The sequence below is a fragment of the Antechinus flavipes genome, chromosome 5, assembly GCF_016432865.1.
Source record: "Antechinus flavipes isolate AdamAnt ecotype Samford, QLD, Australia chromosome 5, AdamAnt_v2, whole genome shotgun sequence".
NCBI lineage: Eukaryota > Metazoa > Chordata > Mammalia > Dasyuromorphia > Dasyuridae > Antechinus > Antechinus flavipes.
The window spans coordinates 281,939,181-281,966,739 of record NC_067402.1 but is presented as its reverse complement, the minus strand read 5'-3'; the positions used below and the strand labels follow the sequence as shown (position 1 = coordinate 281,966,739).

General features: G+C 37.5%; 1 protein-coding gene across 1 annotated transcript in view; it reads left to right on the top strand.

Moving 5' to 3' along the window:
- LARGE1 (LARGE xylosyl- and glucuronyltransferase 1) overlaps positions 1-27,559 on the top strand; it is a 586,713-nt gene that overhangs the window by 289,356 nt on the left and 269,798 nt on the right. The window contains exons 4-5 of the mRNA XM_051961549.1: positions 8,189-8,271; positions 22,834-22,957. Of these exons, the coding sequence (XP_051817509.1) occupies positions 8,189-8,271; positions 22,834-22,957 (207 nt within the window). The remainder of the gene's footprint in view (positions 1-8,188; positions 8,272-22,833; positions 22,958-27,559) is intronic.

Below are 27,559 nucleotides of genomic sequence, written 5' to 3'. Positions count from 1 at the left end.
CCAAAGTCTCACAAGAAGTCTCAAGATTTTGAGTCCATCTCCTTTGATTTTAGAGTGCCTCAACATACCCTGGCTTGGAAAGTGGAGGAAGCTGGTCTTCTATTTGCAAAAAGGATTCCTAGAGTTTCAGAAAAAGACATTGGCTATTATTTAGTCAAAGTTCCTCATTTTACAGATAAGGAAATTGAGGTTCAGGAGAGTTTCCATTAACAACTAACTCTCTCTACTCTCTCCCTCTTTATTTCCCTGTCTCTATCCCTCTCCAGAGTGACTGATAAAGGGCAAGATTCAGTTATTTGAGAAAGTTACTAATATTATTATTTTAATTACTTTTTATTGACTAATATTATTTTCTTGACTGTTTCAGAAATGGTGTCCACATCGTTAACAGTTTTGGTGGATATCATGACAGACACGTTTTGTTGAGCTCTCAGTTTTACAGTGTGCTTTTTGTCATAACCCTTTTCCATTCCCAAACGTCTAAGTAAACTAAATACTATTTCTTCCTCCAAAGTTGGGCTCACCAGGGTGAAGGAACCTGTTCCAAGTCACATCTTTTATAAAAACTGGGAATCAGACCCATCTTCCAATAGCTCCCTATTCATGACCATTTCCTTTCTCTTTCTATCTCCATTGATACCCGTTGCCTATCCCTATTTTCTCCATTCATATCCCTTGCTTATTTCTATCCATCACCATCCGTGCCCATTGCCTGTCTTTATTTAGACCTGCTCTCATGATTCCTTTCCATTAGAGAGAATGATATGATTACCACCATAGTAGGAAGCTTGGAGATGGCAAAGAACCCATGCTACATCCTTGCTATAGTTTTCCTCCTTGTTTCCATTTTCCTGGTCCTGATAATTATAAATATCTTTATCTGTAAAAACTATCTAAGCCCTTCTCTCTAAGAGGCCCATTGTCCACCCATTGTCCACCCGATACCTTTAACGCGTCCCTTCTCTCCATTCATAGTGTAAGCTCTCAGCACCCCTCAACCACTCTATTGCAAGATCAATATTCAATCAGTCAACAAACATTTAATAAGCACGTTGCCCTCACTTGATGGGTCTGGGTTGGATGGTCCAAAATGGGTCACATCCAAAGCCCTGTCTAAAGGGTAATGAGTTCTCTACTTAGCCTAAGTTCTCGCTTTTTTAAAAAGCTATTCGGTTGATTTAAATCGCCTCCAGATTATAATATCTTTTACCAATAAATTTGTTTGCTCAGTAGGATTTGGCCTCGTGCTGCAGGCAATGCTAATAAAAAATAAGCAATCTCTGACTGTGTCCCCCATGCCTCTAACTAACCACACACTATTTTGATAACAGAATAGCTTTTTGATTTTTTTCCCCTCTTTCTTCAAGGAATTCACATGGTTATTCAGTAATACAAAGTAGGCTTTCCCTCTTGCTTATTTGGCCCCCACCACACCCCCTACTGTCATCAGCTGCCATTTTCCCTTTATAGTTAGATTATTTGCAACTGCTATTAGGAAGCCATTTGGGACACTGAAGCATAATGAAGAGGCTGGTAGGCTTGTAGTGAGGAATTTCTGGGTCCATATCTTGCCTCTGATCCTTGCCTAATTGTGTGATTCTGAGCAAGTCATTTAACATCACTGTTCCTCTAAAGTAACTCCTAAAATTTGAGAGTTGGAAGCAAGCTCAGCAATCATCTTGCCCACTCATGCCTAAAAGGAATCTCCAATATAAACAATTTTATAAGCACTGGAAGATTTTTAAGGAGTCTACCACTTCTGGAAGTATTCCTTTCTCGTTTGAGACAATTCTAATTGGTAGGAAGTTCTCGTTAACATCAAGCTTAAAGTGGCTTCTTTGCATTTCCACCCATTCTTTTGGGTTCTTCCACATTTGGCCAAATGGACCAAGTCTTTTTCTTTTATATAACAGCCTTTAAAATACTTGAAGGCATCAGTTATACTCTTCCTGAGTCTCCTCTTCTCCAAAATAAAGCTTTCTTGGTGCTTTCAATGAATAACCCGAAAGATCTCCAGTGGTAAAAGGAGTTCCCTGAAGATCTCCAGTGGTCAAAGGAGTTCCCTAAAGATCTCCAGTGGTAAAAGGAGTTCCCTAAAGATCTTCAGTGGTAAAAGGAGTTCCTTAAAGATCTCCAGTGGTAAAAGGAGTTCCCTACAGATCTTCAGTGGTAAAAGGAGTTCCTTAAAGATCTCCAGTGGTAAAAGGAGTTCCCTAAAGATCTCCAGTGGTAAAAGGAGTTCCCCAAAGATCTTCAGTGGTAAAAGGAGTTCCTTAAAGATCTTCAGTGGTAAAAGGAGTTCCCTAAAGATCTCCAGTAGTAAAAGCAGTTGCCGCACATTGAGTTCTCCATGATGACAAATCATATTGTCTTTGTACATTCACTTTCATTGAGAAAATGTATATATTGGCAGGAAGTGCTAGATGCCTTAAAATCAAAAGAATAGTAATTGAGTTTAAGAAGCAGTGAGATTCAATAGGAAATATGCTGGAATTGGAATCAAATCTCAACTATCACCTTGAAATGACTTTGAATACGTTCCTGAAGATCATTGGACCTCAATTTCCTCACCTGTAAAATAAAGAATTTGGTTTCCAATTTTTAAAATATTATCCTATAATCTTGAGTTTTATTCCCCATACTAGATGGACAAGACACTTCACTTTTCTAAAGTTGCATTCTTTATCCTATATAATTAAGGAACAAAACATTCTCATCATGTGCCTTTTAGGATGATGAGGGAGAAATGTGTTCTGCCTGAAAGTGCTTTATGAAGCTTTTACTATTTATTCCTGATCACTTCACCCGCCCACACCCAGGATTTAAATCTGTTAAGATGTCCATAAATTCTTGTGAATAACCCTCTCACCCAACATTTGAGAAAACTGCAGCTTCCTGAGAAGTTAAGTGGAATGTTCAAGGTCGCATAACCTACTGGTAATTCAGCCAGGTTCGGATCCCAAGTATCTGGATCTCAATCCAGTTTTGACCCCAGTGGAAAGAAGAAGTGGGTGGGAATTTAATTCTCCAAACATAATGATTTGGATAGCGTTTCCTATCCTTTGAAGGGACAAATTGCCTCTTTTAAAAAATAATTTTTTATTGATCCCATATACCCCTCCCTCCAAAGAAATCATCCTTTAAATCATTGTTTTTTAAGGAGTGGGCAAATTCATCAAAATTAAGCAACACATTAAAAACCCTGACATTATATGCAGTGTTTGACACCCATAGTCCTTTACCTCTGCAAAGATGAAGGGTTGGTCCCTTCTCATATCTCTTCTTTGGGGCCAGGCTTGATTGTTATAATTTCATACTATTAAGTTTTGATTATTTTGTTCTTCTTCTCTTTACATCATTGAGGTTATTTTAAATGTTGTTGTTTTGTTTTGCTCCTTTACTTTTCATCAGTTTATGTGATTTTATGCTTCTCTGGCTTATCATATTCATCATTTCTTACAACACTGAGAAATTGCATCCCCTTCATGTACCACAATTTGTTTAGCTGATTCCTCATGCCATCACTAGATATCAACTTTCTGCTATAAAAAGTGATGCTATAAATATTTCGGTAGATAGGAATCTTTTTGTTGTTGTTCATTCCTTAAAGTATATGTCTAGCAGTGGAATCGCCAAGTCAAAGGGTATCAATATTTCTATCACATTTTTCACGTAATTTCATATCGTAAAGCACCTCTATTTCCAGAGATCAGAAAAAACGCTCTGTGAATCTTGGATAGTGGCTGCTTTGGGAAAATTGAAGCATGATATAGTGGGATTAGCATCAGATCACAGGATCAGTTCTTGCCTCAGAAACGTGGCCAGCTGTGTGGTCCTGGCCAAGTCATTCACTCTCTTTCTCTCCTCAGTTTCTTTATCTGTACAATGGGAATGGAAAGAATTGGCTTCCAGATTAAATCTATAACCTTATAAAACTGGTAATCAATCAGAAATATTTCAAGAGAGGAAGAAAGCCTAAGTGATAAAGAAATAAGAAAAATAAAGAATTCTACAATATATTTTCTAGAGACTCCACAAGATTTTTCTGTGCCCTAGAGAATCGGCCTTGAGAGAATTATCCTTCTTTCATTAAGCAGCCTTTCTCATCTTACAGAAGCCTAGGGAGATAAGCAATTGTATTGTCAGAAGAACAAGAGTTCCTTGAAGAGGATCACTTCCCCTGGCCCTTGTCTGATGTGATGTGTCTTCAGAGGTGTTAGAGGAGGAATTATCACAGGAGGTTTCAGAAACCCTGACACCCTCCAAAGTAGCCATTGGGATGGCAGCTGCTTCTCTTTAGTTACAACAGAAATGTATTGGTTTTAGCCCTACTGTGTACAAAGTATTGGCTGAGCCATTAGGATGCCATCTGCTTCTCTTAAATTATAACATAAATGTATTAGTTCTATCCCTACTGTGTGCAAAGTATTGGCTGAGCCATTAGGATGCCATCTGCTTCTCTTAAATTACAACAGAAATGTATTAGTTCTATCCCTACTGTGTGCAGAGTATTGGCTGAGCCATTAGGATGCCATCTGCTTCTCTTAAGTTACAACAGAAATGTATTCGTTATATCCCTACTATGTGCAGAATATAGGTTGACCCATTAACATGTTATCTGCTTGTCTTAAATTACAACAAATATATTACACTATCACCTGAGAAATCCACTCAAGAAGTGTAAAATAAAATTAAGATAATAGCACCCCAGAACTAGAGCCATCCAGTTTAATCCTTTTATTTCACTGATGAGGAAAATGAAACCCAGGGGGCTGTGTCTTTATGGTATCAGAGTTAGAAGAGACCACAAGAGTCATTAAGCCTAACTCCCTTATTCTACAAATTTGGTCCAGGAATTGATGTGTTCAAGCCCCACAGATTACAGTATCTGAGACAGGATTTAGACTCTGGTCTAAGACTTTCGTATTCTGCTGCCTCTATAAAACAGCTCAGTCACACTGAAAATAATTCTTATCCACTGATGGCAACTTCAAACTCCAGTGGTGATGCAATTTCTGTGCTCTTGAATAATAATTTTAAATGATTTTATTAGTAATTAATATATTGTTTATAAATAATATAATAAATTATCATTAAATAAATTAATTTAAATATGTTGATCTCCATCTATAAAGTAATGGTCATGGAATGGTTGATTTCTGACGACTTTTAGAGAGAGTCTTTAATTCGTGATTCCATAACTATATAACTAATTGCTATTGTGTGCTAGATTTTGAACTTCCTCTCCTAGCCTCCGGTATAGGATCTAACACACAGTAACACTCAGCTAAACCAGCTTCCTCAAGAGATGGGGAAACTGAGCATTAGAGCGTAAACCTGTGCTCCCCACATCCACACAGGAAGTAAATAATCACATCAACACTTAGCCAAGGAATTCTCCATCCCCCTGACTTTTTTTTTCAGGAACCCACAAGATGGCACTGCCTCTGTGATTAACTTAATTGACTAAGATGGTTTCATTTGCTGGGGTAGTAGTGCCTTGTCAATATGGCATCCTTTGATGAATGTATTCATAGAAGCAGGTGTATGGATGAAACTAAAGAGATTGGGGGAATTATGTAAAGTGTTTAAAAATCCACACTCATTCCAGTAGTTAATGTGCTCATTTAAAGTGTTCCTTAAGCCTGGAACCAAGGCAACGTTGGCAATCTCTGAAGCTTCACATTTGAATTGTTGTTATGGGTAAAAGTTGTCCTTGGCAGATACCTTTTTACTGCTCTGCATCAGAATTTTGGCGGAGACCCCTTTTGTTGAGTACTTAGTCATCTAGGTTGTTATCTAAATGGTCAATACTCCACTTGGATTCCAATATCTTCCCCAAAGAAAAATTGCAGGTATTATGCAAGGTTTAGGAGTCTCAGGCTTCCATTTTGGAAACTCACCAGATCCATGATCTCCTGCTCAGGGAGCCCATCATTAGTCCAATCATTAAATTGATCAGCAAGTCTTATTAAATGTGCTTACTGGGGGCCATCCATCATGTTGGATGCTAGTGATACAAAACAAAGACAATTTTTATATTCGATCTTTTGCTAGGTTGGAAGGAGATCATATATACACACACACACACACACACACACACACACACACATGTATCTCTATACCTATCTCTAGCTATTTACATCTCTATATATCTATGTCTCTGTCTGTATATGTATACATATATGTATATGTGCTTGTTTCCATTTACATGTGTGATGTTTAATAAATAGTTCAGGGGCAGTTAGATAGTATTGTGAACCGAGCTGTGAGCCTAAGATCAGAAAGATCTGTGTTCAAATCCAGGCTCAGGCAGATAATAGTTGGAGTAAATCACTTAATTTTGTTTGTCTCAGTTTCCTCATGTGTACCCCGAGGATATTAATAGCACTGACCTCCTTAGGTGATTGTGAGTATCAGATAAGATAAGTGTAAAGTACTTAGGACAGACACTGACGCTTGTAAAACTACATAAATGTTAGCTATTAAGTATTTAATATGAAAAAGGCATTGTGCTAGACAGTGGGAATACTATAACAGAAGTGAACCAATCCTTGCCCTCATGGAGCTTCTGTTCTAACAAAGGAGGCAAATAGTTCATATATAAGGTATATAGAATTGTTATAAAAAGAATAAATAAGAGCTCATCAATAAATGCAAGGTAGTTAAAGGAGTAGGGCACTGACAGTTATGGAGATGAGAAAAAGTCTCATTTTAGTATAAATCCAAGCTCCTCCTTACTTTCCCACCCTTGGCTGTTCTTCTTCATGCTTTTCTATGAGTCTCCCATTGAAAATCTGTCTAATTCTTTTTCATTGTTTAAGGAGAGATCAGAGATGACAGTTAGGGTCCATCTGATCCAGTGCATGCCTGCAGAAGTGTTTCTTCCCATTCCAACAAGAGGTCAGCCTGCTTCGGGAGAAGCCTGAAGAGTCCCCCAGTCAGCTTTTGGATATTAGAGCAAGCCTTGGACCAAGCATCCTTCCACCATGACTGGCCATAGCTCTTATTCTGTACACCCATGCTTTTGAATGAGATCTTTTTTCTTAACTTCCATGTGCCCAAATCATGGCTTATAATGTGCCACATCCTACTAACACCCGTTGTCTGACTCTCCTTTGCCACGTTGGTCACCCTCTTTTGGGTCCTGGTGCCCATCTGAATTTTCAATGGCCTTCAGCTTTCGGGCAATGACGATGGCCCTTTTTGGCCACCTGAGGACTAGACTCTTATGTGATCATGGTATTACGTTATTTGTAGACACAGAGTAATAGTGGGAGAATAGTGTTCTAAAAATGGGATCTTAGAATTTTGGGACCATTCAAAGTTCTGCATTATTCTCGAAATTTGCTTGATTTCTTCAGAAGCAGAAAAGAAAAGGTACTTGGAAGGGAGGGTACTAGCCATCAGGAAAAATGAAACCAGCCTTCATTTAGGATGGGGAACTTGAAGAAAGAAACTGAATTTTAGAAAGGTATAGTAACTTAATTTGCGCAGAGTCTCCCAGGAGATAATTAATGGCAGGATCATGACTAAAACCCAAGATCTCTGACAAGCCTTTCTCACAAGACACACCCTCTTTCTGCTCCATCATATGTTTTAGAAGATTAAACTGGAAAAAACAATGTGGTCTCTTCTAACTATAAAAATATCATAATCTGGAGATGACTTGGCTGGGTCATAGGGTCCATTTCCCTTTTTTTCTTTGTACCCTGATCCAGTCTTCTCTCATCCCAGACAGATTAAAATCTATTTTATTTGCATTCACCAGGAAGATGATCCCCTGCCAGACGCCCATTCGGCTGTCTAATGGATCCGGTTAACAGTGAATCTTCTGTCCCAGTGGATATTCATTACCACTGTCCTCTTGTCAATTGCTTTTGGCTCCAGGCATGTGGGCAAGTGACTTTCTGCTAGCCTGTTGTAGCTAATCAGCATTGTCCCTGCTATACATAAAATGTAATTTAGAAGGATTGTAATGGCTTCCAAATGATGATGGTGCCATAACCCAATTAAAATGGTTTTAATAAAACTGTCTCGAGCCGGCATAAACAGCTGCAAACTGTGCCCCATGTTTTCTAATGACCCCCGGAATGAGTGGGAGCAATTTATCTTTCTCTTGAGTGATGAGGCACTGGGAAAAGTCCTTCATTCTGTCTAAATCATCTTGTTCTCTTCTTCTCCCCAGACAATCCACGTCGCCATTGTCTGCGCTGGGTACAACGCCAGTCGAGACGTCGTCACTTTGGTCAAGTCTGTCTTATTTCATAGGTAAAAAAAAATGTTTTCCCATCTTTGGGTTGGGGTTAATTTGAGGAATGATCTAAATGTGTCCTAGGGGAGAGGAGAAGCCTTAAGTGAGTAGACATAAAATCCTCAAAGCCATTTAGAAGGGTGGGCAATGTCTAACTTGTTCATAGGAGGTAACCATTCTAGAAACCCAGAGGCTATTCTAGAAAAGATTCAATTGAAGGAATTGTTTAGGTTGGAGAAGAGAATATTTAGTGGGGACATATTAACTATTGTCAAGTATTTCAGACTGCCATAGAGAAGAAGGGTCCCACTTGTTCTTCTTGGCCCTGGAAGATAAAACTAGGAAATTCTAAGGCAGACCCTGGCTTGATGGAAGGAAAATCTTCCTAACCATTAAACTTTTCTAGAAGTGGAGTAGGAGTATTTGTACAGGGGCTGCATGACCTTTTTTTTTATTTTAATGAGGGATGCTTCAGAGGAATTCCTTTTCAACTATGGAAGGGAGAGGGTCTCTGTAGCTTTCACATCAAGGAGATTCAGAAGTCAATGTGGAACACGTGTAAGCTTGGTTATTGATATTGGAATACAAGGATGATTCAGTTTACCTAAAAAGGTAGCAGTGGATCTGTTAGTACCTGGGTGATTTGGGGCAATGCATTAGCTTCTCTGGTCTCTCTTTCCTCATTTATCAAATGCAGGACTTAGACCAAGTGAGCTATAAGTTTCTTTTCATCCCTATAACAAATGGCCCTGAGATCCTCACCTGGACAGTCACAGGTATTAACAAATTCAATCTCAATTGATTTGCAAGTTTAATTGGTTTCAGTGAGCAAGAACTGAAAGATCCAAGAGATCATGAAATCATGGATTAGTAATCACTAGTGGGGGATAAATAAGAGTGATACTTTTCTTTTGGCCGAAATCCTCCTTCCATATAGCTTGTAGAAGCAATGCCTATCCCGGGGGAAAGATAATAATAATAGATCAATTTCTATAAAGTTTGCCTTTGAACTGGCTGACCCTCAAACCTAAAATGCTCTTTTTCTTCACCTTGGCTTTTTGGGATTTTTGCTTGTTGTCCTTTAAACTTAAAACCTTCCTTTAAGAATTTTTTCCTAGCCTTTCCCTATTACTAATACTTTATAGGGGTCCTCAAACTTTTTAACTAGGGGGCCAGTTCACTGTCCCTCAGACTGTTGGAGGGCTGGACTATAGTAAAAACAAAAACTTTGTTTTGTGGGCCTTTAAATAAAGAAACTCCATAGCTCTGGGTGAGGGGGATAAACATCTTCAGCTGCTACATCTGACCCATGGGCCGTAGTTTGAGGACCCCTGCTAGCATCTAAGGTTACCTTCCATCAGTATTCCTTCCCATCTAAGGTTACTTTCCATATATGTTCCATGCTTTTCATAAAGGTTATCTTTATACTTTTTGGGGTAGATAGAATTGGGGGATGGATACCATTTTTCCCTCTTGGAATATAAACTCCCTGAGACCAAGAAATGTTTAATTCTTTTTCATTGTTTAAGGAGAGATCAGCAAAATGCCTGGCACATTGAGATCAAACCTGATTTTTCATCTTTCTGTAGTTGGTTTCCCAAGGAATAGGAATGGGAAAGGAGGGGGAGAATATCAGAGCTGAACATGATTTCATCTCTATAGGGAGTTCCTATTGAAGAAACTTCCTCCCCTTGTGAAGAGTATCGATTGTTATGGCTTGTAGACTTAGATAAATATCTAGAGTATTAAGAATCTAAGTGACTTACCCAGGATGGTTCCACATCAAAAACTATCATTTTATCAGTGGGAAAGATATTAAGGAAACAGTACCATCATGTGATTTGCTGCTGTCCCTAAGGATTTCTGACTTGCTGGGAAAAGTTGCCTCTCCCATGAGAATGAGAGCTCCTTGAGGGCCAGAACTCCCTTTTTGTTCCCTTTATAGGGACTTAGCAAGTTTTTTTTAAACATCATAAATGCTTATGAATGCTTTACTTACTTCTTCCATCATTAATTCACATGTCAGAAACTAGATTTGGACCCAGGTGTTCATTATTCAGAGACTGTATGTCTAGTTCCTGTGCCATTCTGTCCCATTTAACAGCTAAGAAACCGAGGTTCAGAGATATTACGTGATCAGCCCTGATTCACAGGTGGACTTGAACCCAAGTCTTACTAATTCAAAGACACCTTCAGTATGAACTGTTCCATCTCTCCTCCTCTCAGAAGTCATATAAGAAGCCATCCATTCCAGCTCAAATATAGTCCTTTACAAAACTTTATTGAAGACTTAAGGTGCAAAATTTATAAGAGGTGCTGTGTATTTTAGGCACTAAGAATGTAAAAGTGAACAACAAAAATCAGCTATCTTCCTCAGATGGAAGAGTAGTGAGCTCCCCATCACTGGAGTTATTTGAGATTCAGCCAAAACAAAACAAAAAACAAAACAAAACGAAAACAAAAAAACTCATCCTGAGTGTCATAAAGATTTTTGCTCTAGGTAATGTGTTAGACAAAATGACCTTGAGTCCCTTCCAGCTCCATGATTATATGAACTGATTAACTTAATAGATCAAGGTGATCATGTATGGGTGAGAGAAGGAAGCAAAGAGAATTGGAAACTTCTCTTGCACAGCCAAGCCAGGCTATAAATAGTAGAACTACATTTCAGACACATTCAGGGATTAACTAATACGTGATTATAAAGTACTTTGCCAAATGAATACCTTCCTAATGCTAAATAATAATATAATAGTAGCTGTGCAAAATGCCTCTTTGGGGTCTATTTGCTAATTATGGTAATTACATTCATTTTCAGATGAGGTTTTCCCCAAATCTTCAGTCATGACCTGCTTTGTTGTCTTAAATCATTTTCATTTCTCGAAGATGCCTGGATGAAATAGCCATAGAGAATATTAAAAAGAAGGGACAGATTTGCTTTGAAAGTCAATTTGAGGACTAGAGTGTGAATTCAAAGTTTCTTCTTTCTCCCTGACCCATGGCCCCCAATTCTTTGCAGTGAGAGTTGAATGCTCCCGTCCTGATTTCTCATGTTAGATAAGGTGAAAAATAATTGAACCAAAATCACAGGAGGTCTAGGTAGCCATCAGTAAGTATTTAAGGAATATTAGTATTAAGCATTAGTAAGTAATCAGTATTTTTTTTGAATGAGGCAATTAGGGTTAAGTAACTTGCCCAGGATCACACAGATAGGAAGTGTTGAGTGTCTGAGATTAGATTTGAACTCAGGTCCTCCTGATTTCAGGGTTGGTGCTCTATCCACTGTACCACCTAGCTGCCCCTGACATCAGTAAGTATAAGGAACTGCTCTGAATGAAACTGGCCCCTGCCTTCAAGGTGATTGTATTCTGTTAAACAGAGACAACATGACCACGTGGAGGTCTATACAAAAATACTTCAAAACCGATTTGAGTATCTGTTTTTTCGAGGAAGGCACTAGTATCTAGGAAGAATCAGGAGAAGCTTCATGGGGAAAATGATACTTGACTGAGTTCTGAAAGCAAACAAGAATTGTTAAGGGCAGAGATGGGGAGGGAAGAAATTCTAGGCGGGGGGACCAGCTGGTTCAAAGCAGAATCAGGATATTTGATTCCAAATCTATTTCTTTATCCTCTAAACTCTAGTTTTTTAAATTGTGATTCTCAGCCCCAGAAGGAACTCATAAATGAATGGGGGGGTGTGAAATTATAATTTATCAGTAAATGTTATATTATTATTATATATTAATGTTTAATTAATTAATAAAATATATAAACCTATTATATATATTTATATTAATCATGAGTGGAAAAAGTTTAAGACGCCCTGGTCTGTTTCCTAGTGATTTCATGATGAGGCAGATTATACTGATGGGGCAGGAGAACATTTGTATTTGGAGTCAAAGGATCTGAATTGAAAACCTAGCTGTCACTTCTGTGATGGAGAACAAATTTCTTATCACTTCACCTCAGTTTCCTCCTGAGGAGGTGGTGGATTAGATTCCTGCTGAAGGGAAGTCTCTTCTGGATCTATTTTTAAATTGAAATAAAATTACCCCCCATGTATATCAAGAGCCATAAAATTCTTTTATATTCATCTGACCTAATGGCTCCAAGTGTCAAGATGGTTGACTACCTTTCTGCTTTGTTAATGCATTTGCAAATAACTCCTCTCCTTGGTAGGGAAAAATGGAATTTCATCTGGTGTTGTTGTAGTTCAGTCATTTTAGCCATGTCTGACTCTCTGTGACTGTATTTTGAGATTTTTTTTGGGGGGGGGCAAAGATACTACAATGATTTTGCCATTGCCTTCTCCAGCTCATTTTATAGATGAAGAAACTGAGACAAATAGCATCAAGTAACTTGCTTAGGATTACATAGCTAGTAAATGATTGACATGAAATTTTAACTTGGATCCTCCTGACTCAGGACCAGATGCTCTATCCACTATTAAAGCTAAATGAAAACAAAGGAAGTTTCACGGTAAGATGGAAAGTACATTGGCTCTGGAGTTTAGGGATCTAAACTTCTTATATTTCCATGGAACTCAATTTCCTTATCTATATAATGAAAGAAAGACAGGAATAAGGTAACCTCTGGCCTAAATCTATTATTATATGACCTCTAAGGTTCCATCCAACTTAATATCTCTGATTGTATTTCAAGCCATTCACTTCCTTTGAAGGAAGATGAGGTGGCAGATAAAGTGTTAATTTTTGTGTGTGTGTGCAAAAGTGCTGTGATCACAGGTATGTTGGCTCGATTCTCAGAGATAAATGAAAATGTTACTCCCTTCTGGTTTTCTTTTAATTAATGTTTATTGATTGATTAGTTGATTGATTTGGGACTTCAGGTTATTTGTCCCCATCAAGGCAGTCACTGTAAAAATAAGGAGTCAGTTGTGTAGACAGAATAAGTGTGTGTGTGTGTGTGTGTGTGTGTGTGTGTGTGTGTACATCTCTTATCATCATTACCCTTCCCTGACTCTAACTCAGCAAAATTGGAAGTTGGCTTTCCTGGGCACTGGTACAATTTCTAGCTATAGATAAGTGTGGTTTTGAATCCTGAGTGTCAAGTAAAAGCAGACAATTTGGGAAAGGAAGATTGAAGGTCAGAGAGACAGCAGGAGGTGGAGCACAATCTTGGCAACAGAGGACCACATGGTTTAGTACAAGGGATGGAGGACCAGGAGTCTCCCTTCAAATTCAACCCAATCCAATTTAATTGACTTCAATAAGCATTTATTAAATATCTACTCTGATCCAGGAAGATGGGAAGAGAAACAGCCCAAGTCCTCAAGGATTGCCCAGTAGTCCGTATATGGCGGATGGGAGAGGGGGAGCAGAATGAGAAAGAACCAAGTCACTTTGGAATTATCCTGGAGGAATGAGTGCAAATTGACCTGACTCACTTGCCCCTCGGGATGCTTCCTACCCATCAGGATCATCTTATCCCTAGCCAATAAAGTACTCGCCCCTTCCACTTTCTACCACATATTTTATGTCCCACCTTCTCCTTTAGCCCTTCCTGCTTCCTGCCCAGCACCTTCTTACCCAAATGACCTCATTATTTAATTTATGTATTTTCTCCATTGGCCTGGTTAGGAGTTTTCTCACCCTTCCCTGCTCTGTAAAATTTCCTTAACTGTAAAATGCTAGATGGCCTCAACAGCTCTTAAACACTTAACAATTCCATAAAATCTGTGATTTTATGAGTTCAAGAAAGTCCCATGACCTCCCTTCTCCCCTCCTTCCTCCTAGAGTGTAAGTTTCTTGAAGGCAAATACTGTTTAATTTTTGTCTTTGGAATAGCTTCAGCACAGTGGAGAGAACACTGGATGTGAAGTCAAAATATAAATTCTAATCACCTGAGTGACCTTAAGCAAGTCCTTTAGCCCCTTTGAGGTTGTTTCTCCATCTGTAAAGTGGAGATTATAAGAGCACCTTAGTGGATTGTTTTGGATCAACTTTTTAAAAATCATACAAAATCATTTGTAAACTTTAAGTGCTGTATAAATGTTAACTGTTATTATAATCATTATCATGACCTAGGTATTAATCCGACTTCTGATGCTTGCTAGATATAGGGCCAAAATGACTGAAGCAAGCAGACCTCAGTCTCCCCTTCTGTGAAATGAGAGGAGTTGGGACACATGGCTTCTGAGCTTCTCCCCGCCTCTGTCTATGATGCCTTATCTTTAACCACATCCTTTTCTTTTTCATTTGAAGAAATGAGACCCAGAAAGAGAGAGGATGTATTGCACCATCTCCCTCGCGTGAGAACCCTTATTTAAATTCACCTGAGCCCCTTGCCTTCTCCCATGGTGTTCTGTGCTCTAATAGCACACAGTATAATGAATTTCCTTGGTATTCATGTGGATTCTACATGCATTTTTTTAAAAATCAGATTTCCATTGTTATTTCATAATTAAAGGATGCTTCAGCTGGAGTGTTACCATATATTTTAATACAAAAGCAGGCCCCAGAATGCCTCAGATGATCTGTGGCAAATTTCTGAGGGGGGAAAATCTATGTCATGGTGGTTTAATCATCTCTGCTAGTGTGCTAATTAACATATTTGTTCCAGTTTTACTTGATGCGGTGGAGGAGAAGGAATGGGAGCATTTGGTCACTAAAGATGAAATCAGCTTGTGCTCCTAGTCCCTTGTCCCTCTTGGAAACTCCTGCCCATGAGGTGGCTGTGATCCTGGAGCCCAGGACTTAGGACACTTTGGACTCAGCCAGTCTGGGGACCCCCTTGGATCTTAAGAGGAAAACCAAAGGAGGTTCATCTAATTCAAAACTTTTTAACTTGAAGGTCCATGAACTTTTGATAACTGTACCTCAGTATCATTTGTTTTTTGTTAATTCTGATTTGTGTACTTGGGAATATGATTCTGAGAAGGGGGTCCAAAGATTTCACTAGATTACCTACACACACATATACACACACATGTGACATGCCCATGTACACTATTTCCATCTATTGAGAGAGCACATCTACCCTGTGTATCTCTAGAATGAATCACTGACTAGGGTATGAGGGGAGGGATTTGTAGGGCAAGTGGGGAACCAAATTTGTAGCTGTTTTATCCCAGAATATTGGGAGGGTCCTAAGAACAAGGGATGTCAGAGCTTGGAGGGAGCTTAGAACAGAGAATATCAGAGCTGGAAGAGAGATTAGAACAAGGGATGTCAGAGATGGGAGGAGGCTTAGAACAGGGGATGTCAGTGCTGGGAGGAGGCTTAGAACCGGGAATGTCAGGGCTGGGAGGGAGATTAGAACAGGAGATGTCAGAGCTTGGAGGGAGGGAGTTTAAAATAGAAAATATCAGAGCTGGCAGGGATATTAGAACAAGGGATGTCAGAGCTGGGAGGAGCCTAAGAACAGGGGATGTCAGGGCTGGGAGGGGGCTTAGAATAGGGGATGTCAAAGCTACGTGAGGGGAGGGTGGACCTTAGAAGAGGGAATATCAGAACTGACTCACCTGAAAAATCAAATAATAATCCAAATAATTTTACAGATGTGGAAACAACCACAGTTAGCAGGTGACAGAGACTCATCACAATATCATCATAGCTTCATAGTTTGGGAAGATGGAAGGACTTTGGGAAATCATTTAGGTCAGCACTCTCAGTTTAACATGTGAGGAAACCAAGATCCAGAGACATTAAATAACTTACCTAAATTCAAACACCTAATAACAAAACTGGGGTCTTTAAGCCCATGTCTCTACCACCACATCTTACTGCTCATCTGCAAAATGTGTGGCTTGACTTGAGTCATCACTCTGTCTATACAATGAGAATAGGCTGAAATCTTTCTTACTAAGAATCAACTTCAGTGAAATGTTCTTGAATGTGGCCAAGGCCACAATCAAGTGAAAGTTTCTAAAGGTGAAAAATGAGTAAAGAATCTTTTCTTTCAGCATCTGTTTCTTAGTAGAAAAGCCATGAGAATAATTGCTAGTTACTAAATACTTTTTTTTAAAAAAATAAGAATTCATTATTGTGCTCAGAATATTGCAAGGATGACCTAGATTCAGTCTAGTCCAGTGGAAAAACTCCAGTTGGAAACCAGACGTCAGAGTGGAGTCTCACATTTTTGTATTACTTACTATTTTATTGTATTACTTACTACTACCCTATCTGTGAAATAAAGAAATTTTATTTTGTGACCCCTAAGGCGTCTTCCATTTCTAATATGGTAAATGAATACATTTTTACACACCTACTATGTACTGAGCATCTTGCTGAATTCCAAGCATACAAATACAAAAGCAAAGATAGTCCCTAAGCTTATGAAACTTACCTTCTAATGGAATCAATAATAAGTATAGGGGTGTGGAGGTCAGGGAAGGCTATTTTGATTTGAAAAGTTATAAAAATGTTGTTCAGTCATGTCCAATTTTTTGTTATCCAATTTGGGATTTTCTTGACAGAGAAACTAGAGTAGTTTGTCATTTCTTTCTCCAGCTCATTTTACAGAGGAGGAAGCTGAGGAAAACAAAATATTAAATAACTTGCCCAGTGTCATACAGCCATTAAATGTCTGAGGCCAGATTTCAACTCATGAAGATGAGTCTTGCTGACTCTAAGCTCAGGACTCTATGCACTATGATGTCCCCTTGCTGACCGGGAATGGTAATTGGAGCCAACGGGGAGTAAGAGTATCACAACCATCATAGTAGTATTCATGGGCTTCCAGAAGTGGAAAGGGGGAAGGAGTCAAAGATCCAAATAAGATGACAAGACATCTGAGGAATAAAAGGAGAAATATCTGGGGCTATTTTGAATGATGGATCCTTGGAAGTACTCATTAATTTGACCAATGGTGCCCTAGGATGGGAGCTTCAGATCCCCTAATATTCTTTGGCCTTCAATCTGTAAAATGAAGAGATTGGGTTACATGACCTCCAAGACCCCTGCCATTTTTAAACCCTATTGACTATTTATTGCATGCTAAATACTGGGGATAGAAATTTTAAAAAGTGAACACTTCCTGTCCTCATGGAATTTACAATCCAATAGGGGAGTGCTGGAAATACGCTCCCACTATCAAAACAGGAAAATGCTCTGCAAATACTAAAACATTACAGAAAGCATTTGTTCCCAGCACTTACCACAGGGCCTATCCCATAATAAACACTCAGGGAATGACCTATTGATTGATGGATAGATTAGAAAAATAAACCAAAAATTCATTTTCTGATTCAGTATTAGTGAATTTGTTTGTAAAAAGCACTTTTCTGATTATAGATTATAATAGTCAGTGAGAAAGGCATTTAGTCTCGCTTCCTTCCTCTAACACCTCAAACACTTTATTATCTAAACAGCATCTTACATTCATCTGGTGCTTTTTGGTTTTCAGAAGTATTTCATGTCTGTTTGCTTTTATTTTGCTATTTTATTTTATTTTATTTTGGTGAGGCAATGGAGTCAAGTGATTTGCTCAAGATCACCCAGCTAGTGTCAAGTGTCATTGAACCCAGGTTCTCCTGACTGCAAGGCCAGTGTTCTATCCACTGCACTATCTAGTTATCCTACTTCCATAACTTCATAACATCTTGATGAGTCTGGCAGGGGAGGGATTATTATTCCCATTTTATAGATAGTGTAAATGGGTTGAAAATGTTGATCTGATTCTTTTGGTCTTCCAGCTTTCTGATTTTGAAGAACTTTTATTAGACCCCTATTTCATGCCAGGATCCATGCTAGGATCTTAGAAAACAAATACAAGTAACTTTCTGTCTTCAAGGAGTCTGTATTCTAGTAGTAGTTTTTTTTTTAATGTGCTCAAGATAAATGTATGTGAAGTAATTACAGGTTATCCAAGGCCAGGATCAGTCAATGGGGGAAACTGGAATTCTTGAAAGCATTCATCATCATCATTACACTATTTCTTTGTATCTCTGTCTTTTAGTACAGTAGTGGGAACACAGTAGGCATTTAATAAATGCTTATTAACTTGTTAATTTAAATTACAACTTCATTTTCTATGGTGCTTTAGTTAGTATTTACAAAGCACTTTCCTTTGTTGATGCTGGTAATGAAAATCCCAACATATCCCCTATTAGGATATAAGTTTTTTGAAGGCAAAGATTGTCTCTTTTATTTCTATTTCTTTTGGAGCAACTGGGTATAAAATAGAGCCTGCAGTCAGGAATACCTGAATTCAAATCTGGACTCGGATAGCTCTGTGATTCTAGGCAAGTCATTTAATTCCATTTGACTCAGTTTCCCCATTCGTTAAATGAGCTGGAGAAGGAAATGGCAAACTACTTCAGGGGAGGGAATGATGTGCCTGGAGGCTGAAGGAATAGGTTGGAGCTAGCTTTTCTAGAGTATTCCCTTTGGGAATTCACACCTTATTTAGTCAGCAGTGGGAAGTTAAAGAAGTTTCATTTTTATTGTTATTGGTTGGTTCAGTTGGGAGGAAAGTTCCCTTGCACATGGGCAGGTGTATAAAGAATGTGTAAGTCAGGACAGATTCAGTATAGAAAGCCCTTTTGGAGGATGGTGGAGGGTCTACAAATCATAGATTTAGAGCTAGATTAGACTTTCTTAGTCCAGCCTTCTCATTTTAAAGATGAAGAGCCTGAGTATGAAGCAGGTAGGTCTAGTTAAGGTGACACAGATGGTACCTGACAGAGACAGCATTCGAACCCAGGCTCCCCAGTTTCCAATCTGATGATCCTTCCTCTCAGCCATGAAGCTGAGAATCTAGGACAGATGTGAAATGTCTTAGAGCAGTATGGTTAGATGATGACTATGACCCTTTGCAGTTGGCATTCACACTTAGTCTTTAAAAAAGAGAAAAGTGGTCAAGTCTGATAAAAGACTTTCTGAAACCTCAACCTTATAAGTCTCTGATATTTCAGAGTCACAAGACTTAGAGTCAGATGGAATCTTAAAGTCTAGCCTCATTGTTCAGAGCTTGATTGATATGTATTTAAGCAGGTATGTAGTAAGTAAGTAGGTAAATGATTATGAGAGGAGGATGGGGGAGACAGACAGAGAGAGAAATGGGGGGAGGGAAAAGAAAGAGAAGAAAAAGGAGGAGGAAGAGGAAGAGAAGGGAGGAAGGAAGAAAAGGAGAGATATAGATGAAGAGAGACAGGCAAATAGACAGGGAAACAGATGATAGATACAGAGGAAGGAAGGAGGGAAGGAAGGAAAAAAAGGAAGGAAGGAAGAAAAGAAAGAAAGAAGAAAGAAAGAAAAGAAAGAAAGAAAGAAAGAAAGAAAGAAAGAAAGAAAGAAAGAAAGAAAGAAAGAAAGAAAGAAAGAAAGAAAGAAAAAAGGAATTAGATTTTACTATATCAAACATTGTGATAATGATTGAGGATTTTTTTAATGAGATATTCCCCATTCTCAAAGAGTTCAGATTGTAATGTTGGGGACCAGTATGCTGGTAGTAAGAGGGAATATATATTTGTAACTATCTGGAACCCAAACTCATTCTTCAAATACTCTATTTCTTCTCCTCTGTCTCACTGCCTCTCATTTTTCTAAGTTTTGCAATAGCCATCTCCTTAGGAGGTCCCAGTTCTTAGTCACTATATGCAGCTCAGTGTGTTCTCTCCCTTTAGTTTCACCCTGTGTTTGAAATTAAGCCTTCCTTCTGTTGTAGATGAAAAATGCTAGTTGACAAGTACACCCATTTACCTTTATAAATTCTACATAAATGAGACTCTATTATGCCTCCCAGAGGATTGAAGGAAGGTACAGCTGATGCTAAAGGCTAAATAGACCATCTGTCTTCTCATTGGTTTTCATAAATGTGGATCCCTCCCTGATGGTGGAGAAGTCACCAGTCTATGGATAAATATGCACTCACCACCCCTCCCTACAAATCATCACTTAATTCCACTGACATCTCTCCTCCATATTCTTGGAACGAAGCTCAATAAAGATCAGGCTAGCTGTCCTCCTTTCCTCAAAGTGGGGGTGATTGAACTGTGGTATATTTGATGGCAGGATACTTAGATTGGAGCCCAGTGGAAGAGTTCTTTATACTTTTATCTCACTTTCATCTCTGTTCATTTGTCCTTTGCTCTATGAATGAACAGTAATTCACCTCTTACTATTTGTAAGAGATCTTTTCACCCATCCACTCAACTTTTTAACAAACATTTGTTTAGCACCTACTGTTTGTAAAGTATTGATCATACCTTCCTCCCTCCCTCCATTCATTGATCCATTCTTCCATCCATCCCTTCAACAAACATCTAATGAAAACCTTGGATATTTCACTATCCAAGAAGCACTTGGGGAAAAGCTACTAGCTATAAGACATGAACGCATCAATTCATATAACAAATATTTGTTGAACACCTACTGTTTATAATGTATCTGTGCATCAGTATCTTTAAAAAAGTCTTTGAAATCTGTTGTTTGCAAGGCATTTCTCCACCCATTCATGCATCTCTTCCTCAGATAAGCTTGTGTTGGGTACTTATTGTCTGTAATAGATTCAGTCCTCCAGAATCCATTCTTTCAATGTCCTCATAGAGTACCTATAGAGCATCCATCTGTTCATCTATCCATCCTCCAACTAGCATTTAGTTTTTAAATAAATAACCTAATGGCTAACCATTTCTCAACATGGATTTATTAAGTACCTACCATGTCCAAGACATTCACCAATTCTTCTAATTTGTCTTCCAATAAGCATTTGATAAATCCTTCTTATTTATAAGACATTCATTCATTTCTTCGATAAACACTTAGTGAATGTTGCAGCATGCAAGATTTTCATTCATTGAAAAGGCAAGTATTAAGCACTAGTTGAATGCAGAACACTTCTAGAAAGGAGAGAGATATGAAGTTTAGGCAAGGTAATAATTTTTTTTTGATGGAGCTCATCATTTAACTTTGACAAGGAGTAAAAGTTATGGAAAACATTTGCACAAGGTCGATGAATTTATGAAGAGTTTCCCTTTCAGAGCATGCAGAATGCATACACTGATATATGGAACCAAAACATGTTAGATATGGGATCCTGAAAATAATATATTGCAAATATTTCAAGACTTGTAAAGAATATTCCTCACAACAGCTCTCTAACACAGGTAGCATTGTCACTACTGCACTTTTTTTTTCCAGAAGCAGAAATGAGGCCCAGGAAAGTAAAATGACTTGTCGTGATCATGTAGCTAGTAGATACAAGAGCAAAAACTAGAACTTAGATCTATTCCTTTTTTGGTATTGGGTGACACATTTTAAGAAGGACATTGATAAATTGGAGTGAATCTAAAAGGCAACAACCAACACAATGTGAAGCCTAAAAACCATTTCATAGCAGAATTAGTTAAATTGAAATTAAGGATGTTTAGCCTAGAGAAAAGTAGACTTGAAGTTCATAGTAGCTATGTTCAAGTATTTAAAGACTGATAGATGAAGAAAGGATCAGATTTCCTCTAGAACTAGTGGCAGTGGATAAGCCTTGTTCAACGTAGGGTTTTGGCTTAACATAAGGACATGTTTCCTAACAATTAGAGCTGTCCAAAAAGAGAAATTGGCTGTCTCAGGAGATAATTAGTTCCTCATCACTAAAGACTTTCAATTGCAGTTGACCACGATGGAAAGTATTATAGAAGAGATTCCTGTTCTAGTATAGGTTGGGCTAGATGGCCTCAGAGCTTTCTTGTAACTCTGAGATTCTAAAAAAAATTTTTACTCTATTTGTAGGATTAATTCCACTTCATCATTTAGAACCAGAATGATACCCTAATTGTCATCTGTCCATTTTATGCATCAGGGGATGACTAAGTTCCAAAAAAGCAATATATTCAAATTCAGAGCACAGACCAACAGCCAGAGATCCTTAATCTATTCACAATTCTAAAATCACAGAAATAACTATAATAAATGGCATTTGCATCACACTTCAAGATTTTCAAAAACTATAAATATGTCATCTTATTAGATCCTCATAACAATCCTGTGAGGAAGATATTATTATTATCCCTGTTTTACAGAGTAGGAAACTGAAATAAATGGAAATTGAGTAACTCACACAGCTAGTATCAGAGAGAAATTCAAACTCAGGAATTTATAATTCCAAGCCCAACACTATCCATTGTATCCTTATAGTTTAATCTGCACGTTCTACCACTATTGAGGAATACTTTTATTTGCTACCAAGGTAGACATTTAGAAATACTAAACTAACTCAGACTGATATATCAACACTGGTGTGGATTTCCTGGACCACAGCTGATGATTTTTGTTTTTGTTTCTCTCCCATAGAAGAAATTGTTTGCTTCGGGAAATCAATCAGGGTATATTTATTAAGTACTTATTCAGTTCAGGACTCTGTGCTAAATATCTTAGAAACAAACAAAAAATCTCTTCCCTCAAAGAGTTTATATTTTCTTAATATGGATATGGAACATGTTACATATATAAAGTCAAATATATGTGCAAAGGAGAAAAGGAAAAGAGAGACTAAGCATTTATACAGCGCTTACTCTGTGCCGGCCACTGTGCTATGTGCTTTTGCAAATATCTCATTTAATAATAATCAAGCAAAGATCCTAAATTATTCTGCTATTTCTTCCCCTCCCACCCCCAATAGACGGAATCCTCTACACTTCCATCTCATCGCTGATGCCATTGCCAAGCAGATCCTGGCCACCCTCTTCCAGACGTGGATGGTGCCTGCTGTACGAGTGGACTTCTATGATGCTGATGAACTAAAGGTAAAGGGGTGGGCAGGAGGAGCATGTATATGTTATAGTCAATGAAGCTAGTTTCCACATCATTTTGGCAGGGCCAACAAGGTAAGCTCAACTGATCAATGATAATGCCAAGATGTCTAATTAAGATTTTGTCATGACTTAGTTAGAAATGATCTAAGACTGTAGACTTATTAGATTCTTTTTGTTTGTTTCTTTTATTTAAAAATGTGTATACAATATTTTATTTTTAAATTTTGAGTTTCATAGCCCAAAGGGCTATGAAATTGTGCATATCCTCTGATCAAGTAATATCTGTATCCCAAAGAGATTATAAGAGCGGGAAAAGGACCCACATGTGCCCAAATGTTTGTAAAAAAGCCTTTTTTGTAGTAGCAAAGCTTAAGTAGCTGCCCATCAGTTGGGGAATGGCTGAATAACTTACGGTATGTGAATGTAATGGAATATTATTGTTCTATAAGAAATGATGAACAGGCTGATTTCAGAAAAGCCTGGGAAGATTTACATGCACTGATGCTGAGTGAAATGAGCAGAACCAAGAGAACATTGTACACAGTAACGTCAAGATTATGTGATGATCAACCAAAACAGACTTAGCTCTTCTCAGCAAAGTGGTGATCCAAGACAATTTCAGTCACCTGGCATGGAAAATGCCATCTCCTTTTAGAGAGAGAACTATGAAAACTGAATGTGGATAAAAGCATAGTAGTTTTCCCTTTTTTGTTTGTTTATTCCCTTTTTCAGTCTCATTTTTTTCTGTGGTTATGATTTTCCTTGCACAAGATGACAAATATGGAAATATGTTTAAAAACATTATACCAAGTATAACGTATATCAAATTGCTTGTTGTCTTGGTAAGGAAGGGAGAGAAGGAGAAAAAAATTGGTACACAAAATCTTACAAAAATGAATGTTGAAAACTACCTTTACATATATTTGTAAAAATAAAATACTATTGAGAAAAAAATAAATAAATAAACTTTGGGTTCCAGATTCTCTCTCTCTCTCTCTCTCCTTCTTATCCTTGCTCCCTCACTAAGAAGTCAAGCAAAATGATATCAATTATATAGGTGAAATCATGAAAAACATATTTCCACATTATCCTTATCACAATAAAACAAGATTGATAATCAAAGTAAAAAAATCATACTGCCAGTTTGCACTCTGTTCTCTCTCTAGAGGTAGATAGTATTCTTTCATCATGAGTGCTTTGGTATTGTTTTGGAACTTTGTATTGATCAGAATAACCAAGTCTTTCATAATTGATCATCATTCAACATTTATGTTACTGTGTACAATAGTCTATTTCTTCTTACTTTACTTTGCCTAAGTTCATAGAGATGTTGACATATGTTGTTTTGTTTTTCTGAAACTATTCTTCTCATATTTCTTATAATGCTCTAGTATTCCTTCACAATCACGTGTCACAACTTGGTCAGCCATTCCCCAACTGATGGACATTCTCTCAATTTCCAGTTCTTTCCCATCACAAAAAGAGCTGCTTTAATATGTTCATTCACATAGATTGTTTTCCTTTTTCTTTGATCTCTTTGGAGTACAGAGCTAGTAATGAAATTTCTGAGTCTTAGGGCATTCGCACAGTTTTATAATTCCTTGCAAAGTTCTAAATTGTTCTGCAGATTGGGCCAGTTTACAATTCTACCAACAATTTATAGTTTATCTATTTTCCTTCATACTTTCCAGCGTTTGTAGTTTTTGATGGGTATGAGGTGACACTTCAGAGATGTTGTAATTTGCCTTTCTTTAATTAATAATGATTTAGAATATTTTTTCCTATGACTATAGATAGCTTTGATTTCTTCTTCTAAAAACTGTATCTTGTGATCATTTTTAAATTGGGGTCTTGTTTGTCACTTCATGATACTCGAATTGTTTTTTTTTTTTTTCTGCTTGATATATTTTGTCTTTGGAGCTCTGGGAATTTGGCTATACTATATGTGGGAATTTTCATTTTGGATCTCTTTCAGGAGGTGATTGGTTGATTCTTTCTATTTGGATCTAAGATATCAGGGCAGTTTCCCCTTATAATTTCTTGAAATAGGAGGCCTAGACTCCTTCTTTGATAATGACTTTCAGGTAGTCCAACGATTCTTAAATTATGTCTAATTTGTTTTATGTTTTCCAGGTTAATTATTTTTCTGATGAGATATTTTACCTTTTTTCCTCTATTTTTTATTTCTTTTGATTTTATTTGATATCTTGACATTTCATGGAGCCATTAGATTCCACTTGCCCAATTCTTATTTTAAAGGGATTATTTTCTTTCATGGAGCTTTTGTAGCTTTTTTCCCCCATTTGATTCATTCTGTTTGTTTGCTTGCTTGCTTGTTTTTCAAGAAGTTCTTTCCTTCAGAATTTATTGTACTTTCTTTTCCATTTGGCCTATTCTGCTTTTTAAAAAGTAGTTTTCTTCAGTGAATTTTTGTTTGGCTTTTGCCATTAGACCAATTCTGTTTTTAGGGTTATTTTCTTCAGTAATGCTTCTTTTATCAAGCTATTAATTCTCTTTTCATAATTTTCTTGAATCATTCATTTATTTTCCCAATTTTCCCTGTACCCTTTGCTTTAACTCTTTTAGGAATTTTCACTAGCCTTGGATCCAATTAGTATTTTGAGTCTTTTATTGCAACTATTTTCACATTATTATTTCCTTCTTATTTTATGTCTTGGTCTTCTCTGCCACCAATATATTTTTATGGTCAAGTTCTTTGTTATTGTTATTATTTGTTCATTTTTCCAGCCTCTTTCTTGACTTTGAACTTTGGACTGTCTTCACTTGGGGTTGAAGAAAAATTGTCCCAATTTTCAGGCTTTTTTGTACTGCTCTTTTCAGATCTCATTGGGGGGGGGGGTCCTCCCAAATATCTGGTACTTCCAAAGTGGTGTTATTCTTGGGAGAAATGTGTTAATTGTTATCCTACAGACACAAAAATCTGCAATCTTTTTATGACAACTTATCTAACTTCTGGTGGTTTTTAATGCTCACTGTTGGTCATCCTGCCACACACTCAACTTGTGCCCACCTGCCTACCTTCCGAGTTGTCTCAGACTGAAAAAAAAAGCCTCATTCTGACTTTTTGTTGGTTCTGTCACTTCAAAATTTGATTTGAGAAGTTATTTTAAAGTTGTTTGGAAGAGAATAGTGGGAGATTTAGTTGAGTTGCTGCCTTTAGTCTACCATCTTGGTTCTGCCCTCTGGTTCTTGAATTCTTGAAATCTGTGCCTGTAGAATATGAACTTTTATAGGCTCTTCCAAGCTTATAAAGCCTGAAATTGGAACCTGTAGACTAGGCTTCTCTTTCAAGGATTAATATGAGTAGGTTAGTGACAAGATGATGAATTTGTAAGTCAAGAGAACTAAAGATGCAATCTGCAATAATGAAAAGAATATCTAGACCAGTGAAACCGCAGCTTCTGAAGGTCATCATTCATAGGTGCCTAATTCTAGAGCTGGAATAAATATAGTCCAGGTCTTTCCTTCTATAGATAAAGAAGCTGAGGCTCACATCATACAATTCATCATTGTCAAAGGTAGGATTTGAATTCAGGTTCATTGACACCAGAACTAATACTTTTCCAAATGTACTATACTATATTGGAGGATAACTCAAAAAATCAGGTAGTCTGATTTTTCTAGCTCGTTTTTATATAGTGTTTTATGGCTTACAAAACATTTGTATACCTTGACTCATTTGATTATTGAAACAACAGATGAGGTAAGTACCATTATTATCCCCATTTAATAAAACATGAAGTTACATGGCTTGCCAAGAAACACACAGTATCTGAGGCCAGATTTTAAAATGCTTATTATCCAACATTTGAAATTCCTCAATAATATTCTTAGCAGCTGGTCATCTTGTCCCTGTATGTTGAGTTTCTGTAACAAGCAACTGACTTTGTCTTGGATCAACACATTTCCTTTCTGGATAGTCCTGATTGTTAAGGGTTTTTCCTTTTCAGTTGAAATAAAAATAACTAACATTTATAGACTGCCTACTATGTGCCAAGCAATATGCTGAGTATTCTATAATTATTATCTCTTTTTTCCTCACAACAATCCTTGGAGGTAAATGCTATCGTTATCCTCATTTTACAGATAAATAAATAAGAGGCAAGTAAGGTTAAGTGATTTGCCCACAATCACATAAATAGTGTCTGAGATTGAATTTGAATTGATAGAGCTCTATCCACTGCACCATTTAGCCACTCTATAAACAAACATTTATTAGATACCCGCCATGTACAAGGCATTTTGTCAGATACTAATGTTACAAGGACAGCTAAATGATCTTTGGTCTCAAAGAGCTCAAGGGGAAGACATATATTCATAAAATTATGTGGACAATAAATATATGTTCAGTATACATAATATATATCTTTATGTCTTTAAAAAAAAAAACCTTGGTTTATGGCAGAAATTAGGCATGGACCCACACTTAACACTGTATAGGATAAGATCAAAATGGGTCCATGATTTAGGCATAAAGAACGAGATTATAAATAAATTAGAGAAACATAGGATAGTTTATCTCTCAGACTTGTGGCAGAGGAAGAAATTTGTGACCAAAGATGAACTAGAGAC